Below are 21,369 nucleotides of genomic sequence, written 5' to 3' on the forward strand. Positions count from 1 at the left end.
TAGGTTGTGTCAAGTTTGTTATTACAATGTTGCACTAACCATCCTGTGTCTTTGCATACTTTTTCAAGTATACCCATAGGATAAATTCCAAACAGTGGACTTCCTATGTCAAAGGGTAGTATGTATTTTAAAATGGATGGATATTGCCCCATTTTCTTCAAAAAGATTATACCAATGCACATTCCCAACAACAGCGTATGAGAGTGCTTTTTTTCTACAACCTTGTCAACATTGGATTTTTAAAAATCAAGTGTAAACAATTTTGCCAATCTTGATAGGTCATCCAGTTCTTTCCCTTGGGCACTAAAAAACTAACGTAAAACACCCAGGAGGGTAGAATTTGCCCAATTTTTAAATACTTCAAAGAGAGACTCGTACCTTCTGCAGTATTCTTTGAAAACTCTTTTCAGTATTTGAGTCTACACTGTTGGTAACATTTTCCTCTTATCAGTCTTTGAGGGATAGTGTTTAATGGTGGTGTAGCATTTTGGGAGGAAAATTTATAAATCTTGATGACTTTATTGGTAGTCTGCATAAAATGAGGAATTACTGAAGAGTAAATGTTTACTTGCTACACACTGAGGATTTGGATATATGTCAAGTAAATCTGACACGTGGCCATTAGCTGTAGCCCAAGAAAGAATTCAGACTCCTGGAAAATATATCAGAATGACAGCTCAGAGTTGTTTAAATATTTTTGCCCTAGTTACTTGGATAGCAAACTGCAATAGGATTCTAAGAAAATCAGAAAACAGTCAAGTAAGTGTTTCCAAAACATGTTAAGGTGGGGTGGGGAAGGTTTAAGGTTCTCTTCTACCAATGGTATTCTTTTAATTGTATGATATTGCTACTTTGGTGGGAACTCAGCATTGGAGAATTAGCTTTAAAATTAACTTTCCATAATACTGGTTTCTGATTTTAACTTGTTACGGTCTGGGTTAAAAAAAGCTTCTAGGGCTTCCCTGGTGGCGCAGTGGTTGAGAGTCTGCCTGCCGATACAGAGGACACGGGTTCGTGCCCCGGTCCGGAGAGATCCCACGTGCCGCGGAGCGGCTGGGCCCGTGAGCCATGGCCGCTGAGCCTGCGCGTCCGGAGCCTGTGCTCCGCAACGGGAGAGGCCACAGCAGTGAGAGGCCCGCGTACCGCAAAAAAAAAAAAAAAAAAAAAAAAACTTCTAACTTCCATAATGGTACTTATAATAGAAGAAAAAGAGGTTTATGCATTTGAATTGAGTGGTCTTTTGTTCATTGTCAGTTTAAAAACATGAATTCCTTTTGGATTTTCCAATTAGAAAAATCACAATAAACCTTAGGGGGGTGTTTTTTGGTGTACTTTGCAATTGTCATACAACAAAAAACAAATTAGTGTCCAAATAATAGTATATTTTATTCCAGTTTTTAAAATTCTTTCACATATATTGTTCAACACATTGAACGTTTGTTTAAAATGAATAAGTAAAATTTGACTTTAGCTCATTTTTAGCCATCTCTGATTCATGAAAATGCATATTAGTGTCTGGGATCTACTGAAAGGGCATGAAAGTGCTTTTGAGATAAAACTCCTAATAAGGGATTGTTGCTTTGAAGCTGAAAGTTGGTTATTTAGTTTGGCCTTTTATATCAATTCAACCTGGCATTTAGTGCCTTTCCAGTGAGGCTTCAACCTCGTTTTCTGTCCTGATCTTCCATTTTTCAGTCTATGAAAGTTCAATAAATGCTTATTGTATGTTCAATAAATGCTTATTGCACATTATCATTAGGTGCTATAGGTAACTGGTATTCAAATATGGTGTCTACTGATGGACTGATTCAGAATCCCCTGTGGCTTTAAAAAGTATGTATTCCTGCCCTACCATTAGAAGTTCTGATTCCTAAGCCTGGTTGATCCAAACAGCTTATGTGTTTATAAAGTTCCCCCAAGAGCTTTTCATGCACAACCAGGTTTAGGAGCTAGGGCTAGGGTACACAAGGTAACCGCTGCCCTAAGGAAGCATACAAGAGGCAGATAATGTAACACAAATTATTAGAATCCAAGGCAGAATATAGGTGCCTTAGGCAAAGCACAAACCAGAACTATGAAGAAAGGAAAAAGGGAAAGGAGAATGGGAGGGGTGATGATTTACTAAATACCCACCACATGTCAGATTCTATGCTAGCATTTATATCTAGTTGGGTTTTTGGGGAGGAGATGTAGAAAGAGGAAGCATATTTAAACTAAACTGAACTGTGCTTTTTTCAGATGTGTTTAATTCCTTCTCCCCTCTACAAACTCTGGCTTTGCTGTTTTCTCAATAATAGCAACAGCCAACACACGTATACAGTGCTAATTTCTAGGCACTGTTCTAAGTATTCTTCATGTACAAATGCATTTAATTCTCATATCTACTTTTTTATATTTTATAAAAGAGGAACGTAGAGGCACAGAGTAACTTGCCCAAAGTCACCAAGGTAGAAAGTAGCAAAACTAGGATTCAAACCCAGGCAGTGTAGTTTTAGGGTCCAGGCTCTTAACCACTACACGCTACTTCAGTGCCCTTTTCCTCAGTGGAAATGCCCATCTTCAAGGTCGATCTCAAGTGTTATCTATCTTATGAAGCTTTTCCTGATTTCTTGATCCTTTCCATAGATTAATCTTTCCCTTTTCTGAACTCTTGCTATACTTTCTCAGTACTTCTCTTTTGACATTTATGCGTGTAGTGCATATTATAATTATTTATGGCCTTTTAAAAAATCTCCTCTGTTTGACTAAGAGCCTGTGAGGGCAGGATCCATATTTCATTTGTCTCTGTACCCTGAACAGTGCCCAATACAAGACGTTGCACATCTAAAGAGGGTTGAATAAATTATTTCTCCTTTAATATCTGAAGGGTGGTATGGGGCAGAGGGGATAAACTTGTTTAGTGTGAGAAGACTTAGGATCATTGGGAAGAATTCATGGGAAGGTAGATTTTGGGCTGTGGCAGGAAAGAAACTTTGTTAATTGTGGGAAAATGCACATAACATAAAATTTACCATCTTAACCATTTTAAGTGTACGGGTCAGTGGTATTAAGTACATCAACCTTGTTGTGTCACTGTAACCACCATCCATCCATAGAACTCTTTTCAGGTTGCAAAACTGAAGCTCTGTATCCATTAAACAATAACTTCCCATTCTCTTCTCCCCTCACCCCTGGCAACCACCATCCTACCAACTGTCTACATGATTTTGACTACTCTAAGTACCTCACATAAGTAGAATCGTGCAATGTTTGTTCAGGAAAGAACTTTAAAAAAATTTTTTTTTATGCGGTACGCGGGCCTCTCACTGTTGTGGCCTCTCCCTTTGCAGAGCACAGGCTCCGGACGCGCAGGCTCAGCGGCCATGGCTCACGGGCCCAGCGGCTCCGTGGCATGTGGGATCTTCCCGGACTGGGGCACGAACCCATGTCCCCTGCATCGGCAGGCGGATTCTCAACTACTGCGTCACCAGGGAAGCCCCAGGAAAGAACTTTTTAACATGGCGTTTCAAAAATGGAATAGATTGCCTCCTGAGAGCATATATTGCCTGTCACAGAGGCTGTGCATGAGAAATACAAGTTAACAACTTGATGGGAATGTTGTAAGGGGAATTGCCCATCTGTTAGGGCCTTAGATTTGACACTCTTAGATCCTTCCTAATTCTAAGATGCTCTAATATCCCAAAGGGATGGAATTATGTCTCCTCCTGAATTCACATAGTTCTTAATATTTTTAATGGTACATATACTATTCTATTGTGTGACTTTTTTTTTTTACATGTTTCAGTACCTTTAAAGGTATTATAAACTTGGGTTTTAAGGAGTTGGGTGAAAATGAAATGAGAGTAAATGGAATTTTAGCCAGGGGACCTAACATACTCAAACCATGGCCTGGCTCTTCTTGTATTCTATAAGGGGTCACCAAAAGAAGTACATTCTAGGATGATGACTGACAAAACCTAAATCCAATACTGACACTAAAAAGTAAGTCAGTAAAGCCTAAATAGCATTTTACCAAAGTATCTGTTTCATCTCTCATCATATCCTAGAGGTCACCTGTCTTCATTCCCGTTGCCCAGAATTTTGCACATTTATCACTGTGTTGTGAGGGGAGGTAAGTTTTATCATTAGACTCTAATGAACACTCTTCAGTGCCAGGAGAAATGGAGCCTAAGAGAGAATGTTTACTTTTGATACCTATTGCCAGGTAGAGATAGCTAGGAGCAGGCCCTGGCTTTTTTTTTTTTTTTTTTTTTTTTTTTTGCGGTACGTGGGCCTCTCACTGCTGTGGCCTCTCCCGCTGCGGAGTACAGGCTCCGGACGCGCAGGTTCAGCAGCCATGGCTCACGGGCCTAGCCGCTCCGTGGCATGTGGGATCCTCCTGGACCACGGCACGAACCCGTGTCCCCTGCATCGGCAGGTGGACTCTCAACCACTGCGCCACCAGGGAAGCCCCAGGCCCTGGCTTTTATTGCTCCTGACAAGAAAAAGGAAGACAGAGAAGGAATATCATTCCTATATATCCCATATTTTATTTTTTTATTTTAACAGCTCTTTTGAGGTAAAATCAACATATAATCAGCTACACATATTTATTATTTTTTTAATAGATGTTTATTGGAGTACAGTTGCTTAACAATACTGTGTCAGTTTCTGCTGCACAACAAAGCGAATCAGCCATATGCATACACATGTCCCCGTATCCCCTTCCTCTTGAACCTCCCTCCCATCCTCCCTATCCCACCCCTCCAGGTCATCACAAAGCACCGAGCCGATCTCCCTGTACCATGCTGCTGCTTCCCACCAGCTATCTGTTTTACGTTCGGTAGTGTATATGTCGATGCTACTCTCACTTTGCCCCAGCTTCCCCCTCCCATCCCAAGTCCTCAAGTCCATTCACTATGTCTACCTCTTTATTCCTGCCCTGCAACTACATTCATCAGTACCATTTTTTTTTAGATTACATATATATGGGTTAGCATTTGGTATTTGTTTATCTCTTTCTGACTTAACTTCACTCTGTATGACAGATTCTAGGTCCATCCACCTCACTGCAAATAACTCAATTTCGTTTCTTTTTATGGCTGAGTAACATTCCATTGTCTAGATGTGCCACATCTTCTTTATCCATTGATCTGTCGCTGGACATTTAGGCTGGTTCCATGTCCTGGCTATTGTAAATAGAGCTGCAATGAACATTGTGGTACATGACTCTTTTTGAATTATGTTTTTTCAGGGTATATGCCCAGTAGTGGGATTGCTGGGTCATATGGTAGTTCTATTTTTAGTTTTTTAAGGAACATCCATACTATTCTCCACAGTGGCTGTATCAATTTACATTGCCACCAACAGTGCAAGAGGGTTCCCTTTTCACCACACCCTTTCCAGCATTTATTATTTCTAGATTTTTTGATAATGGCCATTCTGACCAGCATGAGGTGATACCTCATTGTAGTTTTGATTTGCATTTCTCTAATAATTAGTGATGCTAAGCATCTTCTCATGTGCCCCTTGGCCATCTGTATGTCTTCCTTGGTGAAATGTCTATTTAAGTCTTCTGCCTATTTTTTAACTGGATATTTGGGTTTTTTTGACATTGAGCTGCATGAGCTGTTCATATATTTTGGAGATTAATCCTTTGTCAGTTGCTTCATTTGCAAATATTTTCTCCCATTCTGAGGGTTGTCTTTTTGTCTTGTTTATAGTTTCCTTTGCTGTGCAAAAGCTTTTAAGTTTAATTAAGTCCCATTTGTTTATTTTTGTTTTTATTTCCTTTACTCTAGGAGGTGGATCAAAAAAGATCTTGCTGTGGTTTATGTCAAAGAGTGTTTTTCCTATGTTTTCCTCTAAGAGTTTTATAGTGTCTGGTCTTACATTTAAGTCTTTAATCCATTTTGAGTTTATTTTCGTGTATGGTGTTAGGTAGTGTTCTAATTTCTTTCTTTTACATGTAGCTGTCCAGTTTTCCCAGCACCGCTTATCGAAGAGGCTGTCTTTTCTCTATTGTATGTACTTGCCTCTTTTGCCATAAATTAGGTGCCCATATGTGTGTGGGTTTATCTCTGGGCATTCCATCCTGTACCATTGATCTGTATTTCTGTTTTTGTGCTAGTACCATACTGTCTTGATTACTGTAGCTTTGTGGTATAGTTTGAAGTCAGGGAGCCTGATTCCTCCAACTCCGTTTTTCTTTCTCAAGATTGCTTTAGCTATTCGGGGTCTTTTGTGTCTCCATACGAATTGTAAAATTTTTTGTTCTAATTCTGTGAAGAATGCCATTGGTAGTTTGATAGGGATTGCATTGAATCTGTAGATTGCTTTGGTTAAGTATAGTCATTTTCACAATATTCATTCTTCTAATCCAAGAACATGGTATTTTTCTCCATCTGTTTATGTCATCTTTGATTTCTTTCATCAGTGTTTTGTAGTTTTCTGCGTACAAGTCTTTCACCTCCTTAGGCAGGTTTATTCCTAGGTATTTTATTCTTTTTGCTGTAATGGTAAATGGGAGGGTTTCCTTAATTTCTTTTTCTGATTTTTCATTGTTGATGTATAGCAATGCCAGAGATTTCTGTGCATTAATTTTGTATCCTGAAACCTTACCAAATTCATTGATTAGCTCTAGTAGTTTTCTGGTGGCATCTTTAGGATTCTCTATGTATATATAGTATCATGTCATCGGCAAACAGTGACAATTTTACTTCTTCTTTTCCAATTTGTATTCCTTTTATTTCTTTTTCTTCTCTGATTGCTGTGGCTAGGATTTCCAAAACTTTGTTGAACAAGAGTGGCAAAAGTGGACATCCTTGTTTTGTTCCTGATCTTAGTGGAAAAGATCTCAGTTTTTAACCATTGAGTATGATGCTTGCTATGGGTTTGTCATATATGACCTTTATTACGTTCAGGTAGGTTCCCTCTATGCCCAGTTTCTGGAGAGTTTTTATCATAAATGGGTGTTGAATTTTGTCAAAAGCTTTTTCTGCATCTATTTAGATGAGCATATGGTTTGTATTCCATAATTTGTTAATGTGGTGTATCACATTGATTGATTTGTGTATATTGCAGAATCCTTGCATCCCTGGGATAAGTCCCACTTGATCATGATGTATGATCCTTTGGAATGCTGTTGGATTCTTTTTGCTAGTATTTTGTTCAGGATTCTTGAATTTATGTTCATCAGTGATATTGGCCTGTAGTTTTTTTTCTTTGTGACATCTTTGTCTGGTTTTGGTATTAGGGTGATGGTGGCTTCGTAGAACAAATTTGGGAGTGTTTCTCCCTCTGCAATTTTTTGCAAGAATTTGAGCAGGATCGGTGTTAGCTCTTCTCTAAATGTTTGATAGAATTCGCCTGTGAAGTCATCTGGCCCTGGACTTTTGTTTGTTGGAAGATTTTTAATTATGGTTTCAATTTCATTACTTGTGATAGGTCTGTTTATATTTTCTAATTCTTCCTGGTTCAGTCTTGGAAAATTGTGGCTTTCCAAGAATTTGTCTATTTCTTCATAGTTGTCCATTTTATTGGCATATAGTTATTTGTAGTAGTCTCTTATAATCCCTTGTATTTCTGCGGTGTCAGTTGTGATTTCTCCTTCTTCATTTCTAATTTTATTGATTTGCATCCTCTCCTTTTTTTTCTTGATGAGTCTGGCTAAGGTTTATCAATTTTGTTTATCTTCTCAAAGATAAACAAAAAAAGCACCAGCTTTTAGTTTTTTTGATCTTTGCTAATGTTTTCTTCATTTCTATTTCATTTATTTCTGCTCTGATCTTTATGATTTCTTTCCTTCTCTTGACTTTGGGTTTTCTTTGTTTTTTTTTCTCTAGTTGTTTTAAGTGTAGGGTTAGATTGTTTATTTGAGATTTTTCTTGTTTCCTGAGGTGAGATTGAATTGCTATAAACTTCCCTCGTAGAACTGCTTTTGCTGCATCCCATAGGTTTTGGGTCATTGTGTTTTTGTTGTCATTTGTTTCTATGTATTTTTTATTTCTTCTTTGATTTCTTCAGTGATCTCTTGGTTATTTAGTAATGCACTGTTTAGCCTCCATGTATTTGTGTTTTTTACAGTTTTTTTTCCTGTAATTGATTTCCAGTTTCATAGTGTTGTGGTCAGAAAAGATGTTTGATACAATTTCAGTTTTCTTAAATTTCCTGAGGATTGATTTGTGACCCAAGATATGATCTATCCTGGAGAATGTTCCATGAGCACTTGAGAAGCAAGTGTATTCTGTTGTTTTTGGATGGAATGTCCTGTAAATATCAATTAAGTCCATCTTGTTTAATGTGTCATTTAAAGTTTGTGTTTCCTTATTTATTTTCATTTTGGATGATCTGTCCATTGGTGCAAGTGGGGTGTTAAAGTCCCCTACTATGATTGTGTTACTGTTGATTTCCCCTTTTATGGCTGTTAGCATTTGCCTTATGTATTGAGGCACTCCTATGTTGGGTGCATAAACATTTATAATTGTTATATCTTCTTCTTGAATTGATCCTTTGATCATTATGTGGTGTCCCTTCTTATCTCTTGTAACATTCTTTATTTTAAAGTCTATTTTATCTGATAGGAGTATTGCTACTCCCGCTTTCTTTTGATTTCCATTTGCATAGAATATCTTTTTCCATCCCTTCACTTTCAGTCTGTATGTGTTCCTAGGTCTGAAGTGAGTCTCTTGTAGACAGCATATATATTGGTCTTGTTTTTGTATGCATTCAGCCAGTGTGTGTCTTTTGCTTGGGTTTTAATCCATTTACATTCAAGGTTATTATCTATATGTATGTTCCTATTACCATTTTCTTAATTGTTTTGGGTTTGTTTTTGTGGGTCTTTTTCTTCTCTTGTAATTCCCACCTAGAGAAGTTTCTTTAGCATTTGTTGTAAAGCTGGTTTGGTGGTGCTGAATTCTCTTAGCTTTTGCTTGTCTGTAAAGCTTTTGACTTCTCCATCGAATCTGAATGAGATCCTTGCTGGGTAGAGTAATCTCGGTTGTAGGTTTTTCTCTTTCATCACTTTAAGTATATCCTGCCACTCCCTTCTGGCCTGCAGAGTTTCTGCTGAAAAATCAGCTGATAACCTTATGGGGATTCCTTTGTATATTATTTTTTTGTTTTTCCCTTGCTGCTTTTAATATTTTTTCTTTGAATTTAATTTTTGTTAGTTCAATTAATAGGTGTCTTGGTGTATTTTTCCTAGGGTTTATCCTGTATGGGACTTTCTGTGCTTCCTGGACTTGGGTGACTATTTCCTCTCCCATGTTAAGGAAGTTTTCAACTGTAATCTCTTCAAATATTTTCTCAGACCCTTTCTTTTTCTCTTCTTATTCTGGGACCCGTATAATTCAAATGTTGGTGCATTTAATGTTGTTCCAGAGGTCTCTGAGACTGTCCTCAATTCTTTTTATTCTTTTTTCTTTATTCTGCTCCTCGGCAGTTACTTCCACCATTTTCTCTTCCAGCTCACTTACCCGTTCTTCTGCCTCAGTTATTCTGTTATTGATTCCTTCTAGTGTATTTTTCATTTCAGTTATTGTGTTGTTCATCTCTGTTTGTTTGTTCTTTAGTTCTTCTAGATCTTTGTTAAACATCTCTTTTATTTTCTCAATCCGAGCCTCCATTCTGTTTCCGAGATTCTGGATCATCTTTACTATCATTACTCTGAATTCTTTTTCAGGTAGGTGCCTATTTCCTCTTCATTTATTTGGTCTTGTAGGTTTTTACCTTGCTCATTCATCTGTGACATATTTTTTTGCCATCTCATTTTTTTTTTTTTTTTAATGAGTGGGTTTGTGTTCCTGTCTTACTGGTTGTTTTGCTTGAGGTGTCCAACACTGGAGTTTGTAGGCTGTTAGGTAGAGCTGGGTCTTCGTGCTGAGATGAGGAACTCCATGAGACCTCACTCTGATGAATATTCTCTGGGGTCTGAGGTTCTCTCTTAGTCCAGTGGTTCGGACTCGGAGCTCCCACTGGAGGAGCTTTGGTCTGACCCCTGGCTCGTGAACCAAGATCCCGCAAGCCACGTGGGGGGCAAAAAAAAAAGAACAATAACAAAATAAAAAGTAAAATTAGATTAGGAAACTAATAGGTATGTTAGAAAGAATATAAAAGTAAAAAATACAGATGAGTCAACAACTGGAAGGTATATCAGTACCATAATAGTAAAAAAGAGGAAGAGGGAAAAGAAAAGAATAAAAAGGGGGGAAAGGCTTTGGCTGTGGAGGGCGGGGCCTAAGCAAGGGTGAGGTTTGGGCAGTGGGCAGGGCCTATGCTTAGGACCCACAGGGCTGGAAAGGCCCTGGGGAATGTGGGGGGTGGGGCTTAGGCTCAAGGAACAGAAGGGGTCCAGGCGTGCCCCCCACCCCTGGTCTCAGAAGGCAGGGTACCTCAGCTGGGAGCCCAACAGGCTTCCTGGGTTTGAGTGGGTGGGGCAAACGCCCTCCTCTCCTCTCCTCCTTGGGTCTGGGAGGGCCCCTCCCACCTCCCACCTCCCGCCTCCCTCTCCTGATCTCCCTGGCCTCCTTCCTAGGCTCCCAAGGGCCCACACGGCCTGGAGGGGGCTTTGGAGGGCAGGAGACTAGCCTGGGAGCTCAGCAGGCTCCCCGGGCCCCAGTGGGTGGGGCAATCACCCTCCGCTCCTCTCCCCGTTCTCCTGGATGGCTCCTCCCACCTGCCTCTCGTGATCTTCCCAGCCTCAGGGGCACTGATCCTGTCTGGCCTCCAGTTCTCCTCCCCACTCACTCCCCCTCCATCCTACCAGTTCACTTTGGGGTTCCTTCTGTGTCCTTGGGCATCAGAGTCCCCCATCAGCAGCTGGCAGGTGCCCTAGTCGTGGGGAGACACTAACTCTGCATCTTCCCACGCTGCCATCTTCAACTGCACATATTTAAAATGTACAATTTAATAAGTTTGACATATATATCCACCTGTTAAACCATCACCATAGTCAAGATAGTGAACGTGTTCATCAACCCCAAAAGTTTTGTCATATATACATCTTTGTAATCCTTCTCTCCCACTATTTCCCACCCCACATCCCAAAGCAGTGTTTTCTGTCACTATAGGTTAATTTGCATTTTCTAGAGTTTTGTATAAATGGAATTCTACAGTATGTTGTCTTTCTTTTTGTCTGCCTGAGATTTGTATATATATTTTCATGTATCAATAGTTCATTCCTTTTTATTGCTGAGTAGTACTCCACTGTATGGATATATCATGTTTATTGTTGATGGACATTTGGGTTGTTTCTAGTTTTTGGCTATTACAAATAAAGCTACTGTGAACATTCATGGGTAAATCTTTGTATAAACATGGATTATATTTTCTCTTGTGTAAATACTTAGGAGTGGAATGACTGGATCATATGCCAGGTGTAGATTTAACTTTTTTTTTTTTTTTTGTGGTACACAGGCCTCTCACTGCTGTGGCCTCTCCCGTTGCGGAGCACAGGCTCCGGACGCGCAGGCCCAGCAGCCATGGCTCACGGGCCTAGCCGCTCCGCGGCATGTGGGATCTTCCCGGACCGGGGCAAGAACCCGTGTCCCCTGCATCGGCAGGTGGACTCTCAACCACTGCGCCACCAGGGAAGCCCAAGTAGGTTTAACTTTTAAGAAACTGTCAAACTGGGGACTTCCTTGGTGGTCCAGTGGGTAAGACTCCATGCTACCAATACAGGGGGCCCAGGTTCGATCCCTGGTCAGAGAACTAGATCCTGCATGCATGCCCTAACTAAGAAGTCCACATGCTGCAGCTAAAGGATCCCACATGCTGCAACTAAGACCCGGCGCAGTCAAAATAAATTAATTAATTAAAAAAAAAAAACACAAAAAGAAAATGTCAAACTGATTTCCAAAGTGGTCATACTATTTCGCCTTCCCACCAGCAGTGTATGAGAGTTCTAGTTCTTCCACATCCTCGTCAGCACTTGGTATGGTCAGCCTTTTAAATTTTAGCTATTCTAATCAGTATGTAGTGGCATCTTCTTGTGGTTTTAATTTGCATTTTCCTACTGGCTAATGATGTTAAACAGTTTTTTATGTGCTTATTTGTCATCTGTATATCTTCTTCGATGAGTTTTGAGAGTTCTTTATATATCCTGTATACAAGTTCTTTACCAAATATATGCTTTGCAAAGATTTTCTCCCAGTCTGTGACTTTCCTTTTCATTCTCTTACTAGTGTCTTTTAAAGAGCAGAAGTTTTTAATTATGGTTAAGTCCTGTCTAAGACATCTTTGTCTAACCCTGAGTCACAAAGATCTTTTCCTATGTTTTCTCCTAGATGTTTTATACTTTAAGCCTTACATTTAGATCTGTGACCCACTTTTAATTAATTTTTATGTATGGCACAAAGTGTGGATCAGAGTCCATTTTTTACATATGGATTTTCTGTTGTTGGAGTGCTATTTATTTATCTATACTTTGTCCACTGCATTGCCTTTGTCAAAAATCAGTTGTTCATAAATAGGTGGGCATTATTTGTGGTCTGTCTTTTCTGTCCATTTAACCTATGTGTCTGTCTTTACATGAGTACCATACCGTTTTGATCACTGTACCTTTGTAATTGTTCTTGATATTAGGTAGCCTTAGCCCTCCAACTTAATTTTTCTTTTTTAGAGTTGTTTGGCTATTCTAGCTCCTTTGTATTTTTACAGAAATTTTAGAATCAGCTTGTTGATTTCTACAAAAAATTCTCCTGGGATTTTTATTAGGATTATGTTGAATGTATAGATTTATCTGGGGGGAATTGAGATTCAAACAATAGTGAATCTTCTGACTCATAAACAAAATATATGTCTCCATTTATTTATTTTAAAAAGTCTTTAACTTTTTTCAGAAATATATTATAGCTTGCACTGTACAGGTCTTGCACATATTTGTCAGATTATGGGGTAAATACTTAAGGGTAAATATTTGTCAGATTTGCCCCTAAGTATTTCATATTTTTGATGCTATTGTGAATGGTATTTTTTCAGTTTCAAGCTTTCATTGCTAGTATGTAGAAATACAATCAATTTTTGTTTATTCATCTTATAGCCTTGCTAAAACTCACTTATTAATCCTAGTAGTTGTTTAAAAACTGCATCAGGTTTTCTGTATAGACAATCATATTGTCTGTGAATAAAGACAGTTTTATGTTTTCCCCTTTATCTTCATGAAATGGCCTTCTTTGCTCTGGCAAGTCTTTGCTCTGAAATCTGCTTTGGCTGATTTAATACGGCCACTCCAGCTTTCAAATTTTAACTAGTGCTAACATGATATATCTTTTTCTGTCTTTTTAGTTTTAACCTATTTGTGATTTTATGTTTAAAGTGCATTGGCAGCATTTAGTTGGGTCTTGTTTTTTTTCTCCACAGTGACAATCTCTGTCTTTGATTGGGGTGTTTAGACTATTGATATTTGATATGATTATTAGTATGGCTATTTGTGTTCTCTTTGTCCCAGCTGTTCTTTATTCCCATTTCTCTCTTTTTATCATCCTACTTTTGGATTATTTTTTATTTCTCCATTTTACCTTTATTATCATAGCCTATCTTCAAGTGTTATTATACGAGCTCACTAATAGTAAAAGAACCTTACAACAGTATACTGCCATTTCTCCTGTCCAGGCCTTATAATACTATAGTTGTAAATTTTTCTTTTACCTATGTTTTAAACCCCACAAGAAATTATTTTTGTTTAAATAATCAGTTATATCCTAAAGAGATTAAACAATAAGAAAACCTTATCTATTTAAGGTTAATGTAGTTACTACTTCATTCCTTTGTGTAAATTCATATTTCCATCTGCTATCATTTTCTTACTGCCTAAAGGATTTCCTTTAACATTTATAGTGTGGGTGTTACAGTATGGTGATGAATTCTTTCAGCTTATTTTGCCTGAAAATATCCTTGTTACTTTTGTTCTTGAAATATATTGTACATTTGATAGCATTCTAGGTTGATAACTTTATAACTTTTGGAGGGAAAAACTGATCTTAATAAATGTGCATTTTTCAGTGTATGCTGAATCCATTAACACTTTTTGCCCTTCAAAGCTCAACAAATCTTGCTTTCTCAAAAAGCCAGGCTCCAACGATAGAAAAACATGCTTTTTTATGCTGTTTATGCTAAGGTCTTTAGGTGTCTAATTTGAAACTAAAGCTAAATTATGACTTTTTGTACTTGACTGTCTTAATGTTATAGAAAGAGCTATGGGTTCAAGGAAGCAGGAGGAAGAAAAGACCTCAGATAATATCTCAAGATATTATTCCCTGTAGTTTCTCCATTCTGTGGATTTCCATAGCACTTAGTACTTATCTTTATTAGCACTTCATATTACACTGTGAATTCTTTGTATCTTCAGTACTTAGTGGACTGCTTGATACATGTTTGAATAGTTTATTTCCAGTAGCAACCAGACTATATAACTATGTAGCTGAGTCCTAGGCTAATTATTTATATATAAAAAGATTGACCAACATCTTGTTAGGAAATTTTTGCAGCAAGGTAGTAGTAAAATGAAGTAACCAGGTTAAAAATATTTTTTCCCCTTCGTAAGAGACTTTAAGAAGGACATTACTGTTTGAATATACTACTTTGACAGGATGCCCATTTCTGTGTCCCTCCACAATTTATAAATATATCATGTTCATGTTTGATAGTTTTTTTTTCCAAGGAGAGGAAAAATATGGTTTTTAATTCAGTGCCAGAAGTTATGCAAGGAAGGAAAAATTTTAAAGTGTTGCTTATATAGTTTATGCTTTCATAACTATCTTCTGCGTCTTCTTGGCAAGTAGATTTCTGAGGCCAACTTTTGACTTCCACCCTTCACAAATCTAGATTCTAGAAATGCAAGAAATGCCAGGTTATTGTGAAAGCAGATAATCAGAAAGCTCATATAATCAGTATGTTTTCTCACTGTCGTCTTTTGTTAAAAGTGAATAAATAAGTTAACATGGATCTTTATTCCCTCCCTTCCTTCTTCCTTTTTTTGCCACATGTGAGTTAAGCAAATCACGAGTAGAGATTTAACACAGTATACCACATCTCCTACAGTATCAGTGGTATGGTGTGACTGAGATTATTGCAAAATCTGGTACTTCCAGTACATTCATGTTCTCTTTCTCTCCCTCCTTCTCTCCCGCTCACTCTCTCCCTTTCTGCCTGCCTCCCTCCCCCAACTCCCTCTCTCCCTTTTCACCCCCTTCTCTCTCACTCTCACTGGCTCTCTTGAGCACTCTCTAGCCTCATTCACTTAACTTTCTATTCCTTAAGTAGGCTGTGTACCTTTATATGCCTATCTTATTTATTACATCTTCTGAGCCTTGAGCAGTGTCAGCACATATTAGGCATTTAGTAAATATTTGTTGGATGGATGGGTAGATGAATATCTAAAGGGTTCCTTGCATTTTTTACTAAGATTATATCATAAACGTTTTTGTAAATTATTAAAATTTTTGTGTACATCATTTTAAATAGGAACATAGTACTTTGTCATATGGATAGATCATAATTTATATAACCATTCCCCAGTTATTCCACTTGTAGATTATCTAGTTTTTCACTGTTCTAAGAATGTGATAAACAGATAGCTTTGTGTGTAAGACTTTTCCCATGCTTGATTATTTCCATAGCATGGTTTTCAAGGCATTTTAAGTGCTCTTAATAATTTTGTACATTGCTTTCCAAAAAGGTTGTACCAGTTTGAACTTTTACCCTTACTGTATGAAGGTGGCTGTCGCACCATAGTCTCCTCAGCATTGATTAGTTCCATTTTTAAACAGCCTGACCAATGTGATTGGTTAAAACTATTTGATCAAGGTAAAGTTGAGTATTTTTCTCAAATATTTGTAAACTATGTATATTTACTCTTTGGGGAAGAGAACTAGCCCTATTTCCCCACCCACATATACATAAGACCAGTCTGAATACTTATTTTGGTCTTATGTATTCATAAATGTTTAAGCTTTTTATATGGCAGATTTCAAGTAAAACTGATTGCCCCAAAGTTTGGATATATTAGTAGAATTATTCACTTTGACCTTAATATTCAAAATGTTCACAATTCAAAAAAATCATTACAAGATGTAGAATTACCTATTTTAAAACAGTGTTTAAAATATATATTCTGTAAAAATATGTAGACATTGCATAGAAAGGAGACATGGCAGTTAAATTTCTTGAGAAGGTTGGGGTTATACAGAAAACTGTCATAGGTATTCAGGAATCAGACGTTGTGATTGGGGGTGTGGGTGGAAGAACAGACATTATAGGTAGACCGGTTTGCTCTGCCTCCAGGACGATGAAACCAGTCTATCCAACATTCTTAACTAAACTATCCTTGAATAGCTGGTGTGGGGGAAAAACGAATGTAAATCAGGAGACTTGGCTTCTTATCTCAACTCTGGAATTAGCCTGCTTTGTGACCATTCACAAATTACTTAATTTTACAGTTTCTCATTGCTACCTTTGTAACTAAGCAAGGGCTTCTGTGCCCATGGCTTGGCGCAGAAAGCAAACTCTGATAGTGGGTGTTTGCAGCAAAGTAAGGGTTTATTTGCAGGGCGCCAAGAAAGGGAGTGGGAGACAAGTCTCAGATCCACTCCACCTTGGTCTTTGAGTTAAGGATGTTTTAAAGGGGAAGAACAAGGAAACTGGAATTAATCATCATCTCAAGACATTTCTTTTTCATTATTGAACACGTGTATTTTTTTATTAATTTTTATTGGCATATAGTTGATTTACAATGTTGTATTAGTTTCTGCTGTACAGCAAAGTGAATCAGTTATACATATACATATATCCACTCTTTTAGATTCTTTTCCCATATAGGTCATTACAGAGTATTGAGTAGAGTAGAGTACTATACAGTAGGTTCTTGTTAGTTATCTATTTTATATATAGTAGTGTGTATATGTGTGACATTTCTTAATCATGGTTTTGGGAGTCAGAATGTGTCTGGTTTATGATTCTCTGGCCAGGTGGTCCATGGCTCTGGGGGTTGTGAGCTCATCTTGCCTGGAAAAACAACTTGAGTTTGTATGATGGTATCTACAACAGCAATTTTAATACAGTAACGATGTTATTAACAACAGCAATCTTAGTCAACTGACCCTGATTAATTAGTGTTCAGTTAGCACAGGATTGAGGGGACAAGAAAGGGATTGAGGTCAGAGGAGACAAGTAAGGGAATAAAGTTTTGGATAGAGAGATTAATCATAAACTCAGTAAGGGAACTCAGTTTTAGGGGGGTTTGGTTTCAACATTATTTAGTTCTCTCCAGCTCTAAAAATCTCTGATTTTATTATCCAGAGGACAAAATGCTATTTTTGTGAATCCAGTGCTATTTTTGGAATAGCTGTGAACAGTCTAGAAAACACTCTCTAGGAACTTTTTGAGGAGAATAATAGGAAAATTTCCCATACCAGCTAAATATTTTAGGGAAAGTCAACTCCCAAGTCCTAGATTATATTCTTTTGATACATTAAAAATGGTAAAATTAAATTGTTTTTATGCTGTTTTGCCTCAGCCAGAGAACGGTATATTCAGTGTTTTCTCTTTCAACATTGCCAAAAAATGGCAGGTTGGATAAATGTAAAGAGCACAAGGAATTTCTGAAGCCTGAATATTGTCTAAATACAGAGATTACTTAGGGAGAAAAAATAGCTAGCTGCAAAAACCCTCCAGGCTTTTAAGAGAAGTTCTTACTTAGGCAAACGTCGTCTTGGCTGAATAAAATGGTTTAGTTAAAAGTCACAATTAAACGTTAGCCCTTGTCTGCCTTTAGCTTTCTAAACCAACGGAATCTGACTGTTCTGCGTTCGATTTGTTAGGTCTGGCTCAGTGCGCTGAACTCTGCTGGCAGCTGAGAGGGGAAGCCGGAAAAAGGCAGGTTCCTGGTGCAAAGATTGCTCTGCAGCATAATTTAGGCCTCGGAGGAGCAGTAGTTGTCACGCTGTACAAGATGGGTTTTCCTGAAGCTGCCCGGTAAGTGACATTCTGGGTTTTGTCTGGCAATGAACCCTTCTGACTTTTCACAACTGATGACGTTGTACAAGTAAAAAAAAGTCCTAATTTTATTGTGTTAGTGCTCAAAGAACAAGTATTTCATTACCTTGCTTTAATAGCATGGTTTTAAAACTTTAGAACTGGCAATTAACTTTTAAACTTAACTAGCCTTAGGAAAGTTTTGTTTAAAAAGAAGGCAGCATAGTCAAAAGAGAGTGCTGAACTAGAAGCCAGAGCTGGCTGGGCACTCGTCTCAGCCCTGCCAACCTGAGTAATTTTAATTCAGGCAAGTCATTTTTTGGTTGCCTTTGCCACAATTTGCTTTCTCCCCCGAGCGTCCCGGGCTTCTGAGGTTATTGGGAGAAAGTCATCAAATATGCTGATTGTATCTCTGCAGATTTCTGTTTCTGAATCCAGCTAAGCACTCACTGCTGCTAGAATCCTTTCTATTTGTCTCCTGCTGATTTTCTTCCTGCCCTTGTCAAATGCCTGTGCTCCTAAGATCTCCAAGCACTTTCTTTTTCAAGCCTTTTCAGGATCCCTCAACTTCCTTGCTCTTAGAGAAGTGCTCATCCTTTTTTCCGAGAGGAAAAAAGTCCCTTTTCCTTTCCAAGGCTCATCTTTCCTCTTTGCATGCTTTTGTTTCCAACCACTTTCTGTAACTTTGTTCCAAATATTAAGTATACCTTCTTTCTTTTGAATCTTTCCATTTTTACCTTTCTGTTGACCCCTTTCGCTCTGTCAGCAAACACGTTCAGGTCTTCCATATTCTAAAACTCTGTTTTTCTCCTTACCTTAATTATTCTCTTTCATGATGAGCCTTTTATATTGAGCCACTTTTGTTTTTCTACTCTGAAATGTCTTTAGTTTCTGATCTCATCACTGAGATCAGGTAAGGCCACCAATGACCTGATTATGATATATTCTTGATAATTTCTGTCTTTATTCTCTTAACCCTGCTGTAGCTTTCAACACTAATTGGCTCCCTTTTCTCTCCTGAAGTTCTTGGTAATTATGTATTCATTTTTTCACGCTTTTGGTTCCACAAAGGATATGTGAACACTTTTTTACAGAGTCCATTATATTCTCATGTTTTGTAAACTCTTGAATCTCTTCTCTCTGTCCTTTCTTCTTTCATGCCTGGAATACTAGTTCTGTGTGAAAATTCTATCTTCCAATTAAGGCCAGTCTTAGGTACCATCTCTCTTTGAATATCCACAGCACTTTGTAACTTTTGGGTCCCTATCCAATTTTTGTTTAGTTGTAGAGTATCTACCTTGTTTTGTATCCTGTTTGTTATGTGAACTCCTTGAGATCTAAGACTTGGATTCTCCTCACCTCTCTGAGGATCTCTCTCATAGTGAGTAAATGTTTATTGAATTGGATCAAATAAAAAGATGTTAAGATGTTGAATTTTAAGTTTCCTCCTAAATCTGATTCATTGGTTCTGTATTGTCCACTGGAATTCCACGTAGTTCATATTTGGAGTTGAAAACCCTCAGTAAAAGCCAAACTATAAAGAGCTACCAGAGTCAGAATATTAGTATAGCTGTCTAATTTGCTCAGAATAGAAGATTATGCATTTAGGGCAATAAATTCTATTTTGAACATGGAATTCTCATAGTTCTTTTTTTTTAACATCTTTATTGGAGTATAATTGCTTTACAATGGTGTGTTAGTTTCTGCTGTACAACAAAGTGAATCAGCTATATGTATACATATATCCCCATGTCCCCTCCCTCTTGCGTTTCCCTCCCACCCTCCCTATCCCACCCCTCTGGGGGGACACAAAGCACCGAGCTGATCTCCCTGTGCTATGCAGCTGCTTCCCACTAGCTATCTATTTTACATTTGATAGTGTATATATGTCAGTGTTACTCTCACTTCATCCCACCTTATACTTCCCCCTCCCCGTGCCCTCAAATCCATTCTCTACGTCTCCATCTTTATTCCTGTCCTGCCTCTAGGTTCTTCAGAACCATTTTTTGTTGTTTTTTTCTTTAGATTCCATATATATGTGTTAGCATATGTTATTTGTTTTTCTCTTTCTCACTTACTTCACTCTGTATGACAGTCTCTAGGTCCATCCACCTCACTGCAAATAACTCAATTTCGTTTCTTTTTATGGCTGAGTAATATTCCATTGTATATATGTGCCATATCTTTATCCATTCATCTGTCGACGGGCACATAGGTTGCTTCCACGTCCTGGCTATCGTAAATAGTGCTGCAGTGAACATTGTGGTGCATGACTCTTTGTGAAGTATGGTTTTCTCAGGGTATGTGCCCAGTAGTGGGATTGCTGGGTCATATGGTAGTTCTATCTTTAGTTTTTTTTTTTTTTTTTTTTTTTTTGCGGTATGCGGGCCTCTCACTGTTGTGGCGTCTCGCATTGCGGAGCACAGGCTCCGGACGCGCAGGCTCAGCGGCCAAGGCTCACGGGCCCAGCTGCTCCGTGGCATGTGGGATCTTCCCGGACCGGGGCACGAACCTGTCCCCTGCATCGGCAGGCGGAGTCTCAACCACTGTGCCACCAGGGAAGCCCCATATCTTTAGTTTTTTTTAAAGGAACCTCCATACTGTTCTCCACAGTGGCTGTGTCAATTTACATTTCCACCAACAGTACAAGAGGGTTCCCTTTTCTCCACACCCTCTCCAGCATTTATTGTTTGTAGATTTTTTGATGATGGCCATTCCGACTGGTGTGAGGTGATATCTAATTGTAGGTTTGATTTGCATTTCTCTAATGATTAGTGATGTTGAGTGTCCTTTCATGTGTTTGTTGGCAATCTGTATATCTTCTTTGGAGAAATGTCTATTTAGGTCTTGTGGCCATTTTTGGATTGGGTTGTTTGTTTTTTTGATATTGAGCTGCATGAACTGCTTGTATATTTTGGAGATTAATCCTTTGTCAGTTGCTTCATTTGCAAATATTTTCTCCCATTCTGAGGGTTGTCTTTTTGTCCTGTTTATAGTTTCCTTTGCTGTGCAAAAGCTTTTAACTTTCATTAGGTCCCATTTGTTATTTTTGTTTTTCTTTCTAGGAGGTGGCTCAAAAAGGATCTTGCTGTGATTTATGTCATAGAGTGTTCTGCCTATGTTTTCCTCTAAGAGTTTGATGGTGTCTGGCCTTACATTTAGGTCTTTAACCCATTTTGAGTTTATTTTTGGGTATGGTGTTAGGGAGTGTTCTAATTTCAGTCTTTTACATGTAGCTATCCAGTTTTCACAGCACCACTTATTGAAGAGGCTGTCTTTTCTCCATTGTATATTCTTGCCTCCTTTATCAAAGATAAGGTGACCATATGTGTGTGGGTTTATCTCTGGGCTTTCTATCCTGTTCCATTGATCTATATTTCTGTTTTTGTGCCAGTACTATACTGTCTTGATTACTGT

The 21,369-nt window shown here is 38.2% G+C and overlaps 1 protein-coding gene across 3 annotated transcripts in view; it reads left to right on the top strand.

The window, feature by feature from the left end:
• SCP2 (sterol carrier protein 2) overlaps positions 1 to 21,369 on the top strand; it is a 156,313-nt gene that overhangs the window by 85,425 nt on the left and 49,519 nt on the right. For all 3 annotated transcript variants that reach the window (XM_060089817.1, XM_060089819.1, XM_060089818.1), the window contains one exon: positions 17,799 to 17,952. In XM_060089817.1, coding sequence (XP_059945800.1) covers positions 17,799 to 17,952 — 154 coding nt within the window. The remainder of the gene's footprint in view (positions 1 to 17,798; positions 17,953 to 21,369) is intronic.

The sequence above is a fragment of the Mesoplodon densirostris genome, chromosome 2 (genome assembly GCF_025265405.1).
Source record: "Mesoplodon densirostris isolate mMesDen1 chromosome 2, mMesDen1 primary haplotype, whole genome shotgun sequence".
NCBI lineage: Eukaryota > Metazoa > Chordata > Mammalia > Artiodactyla > Ziphiidae > Mesoplodon > Mesoplodon densirostris.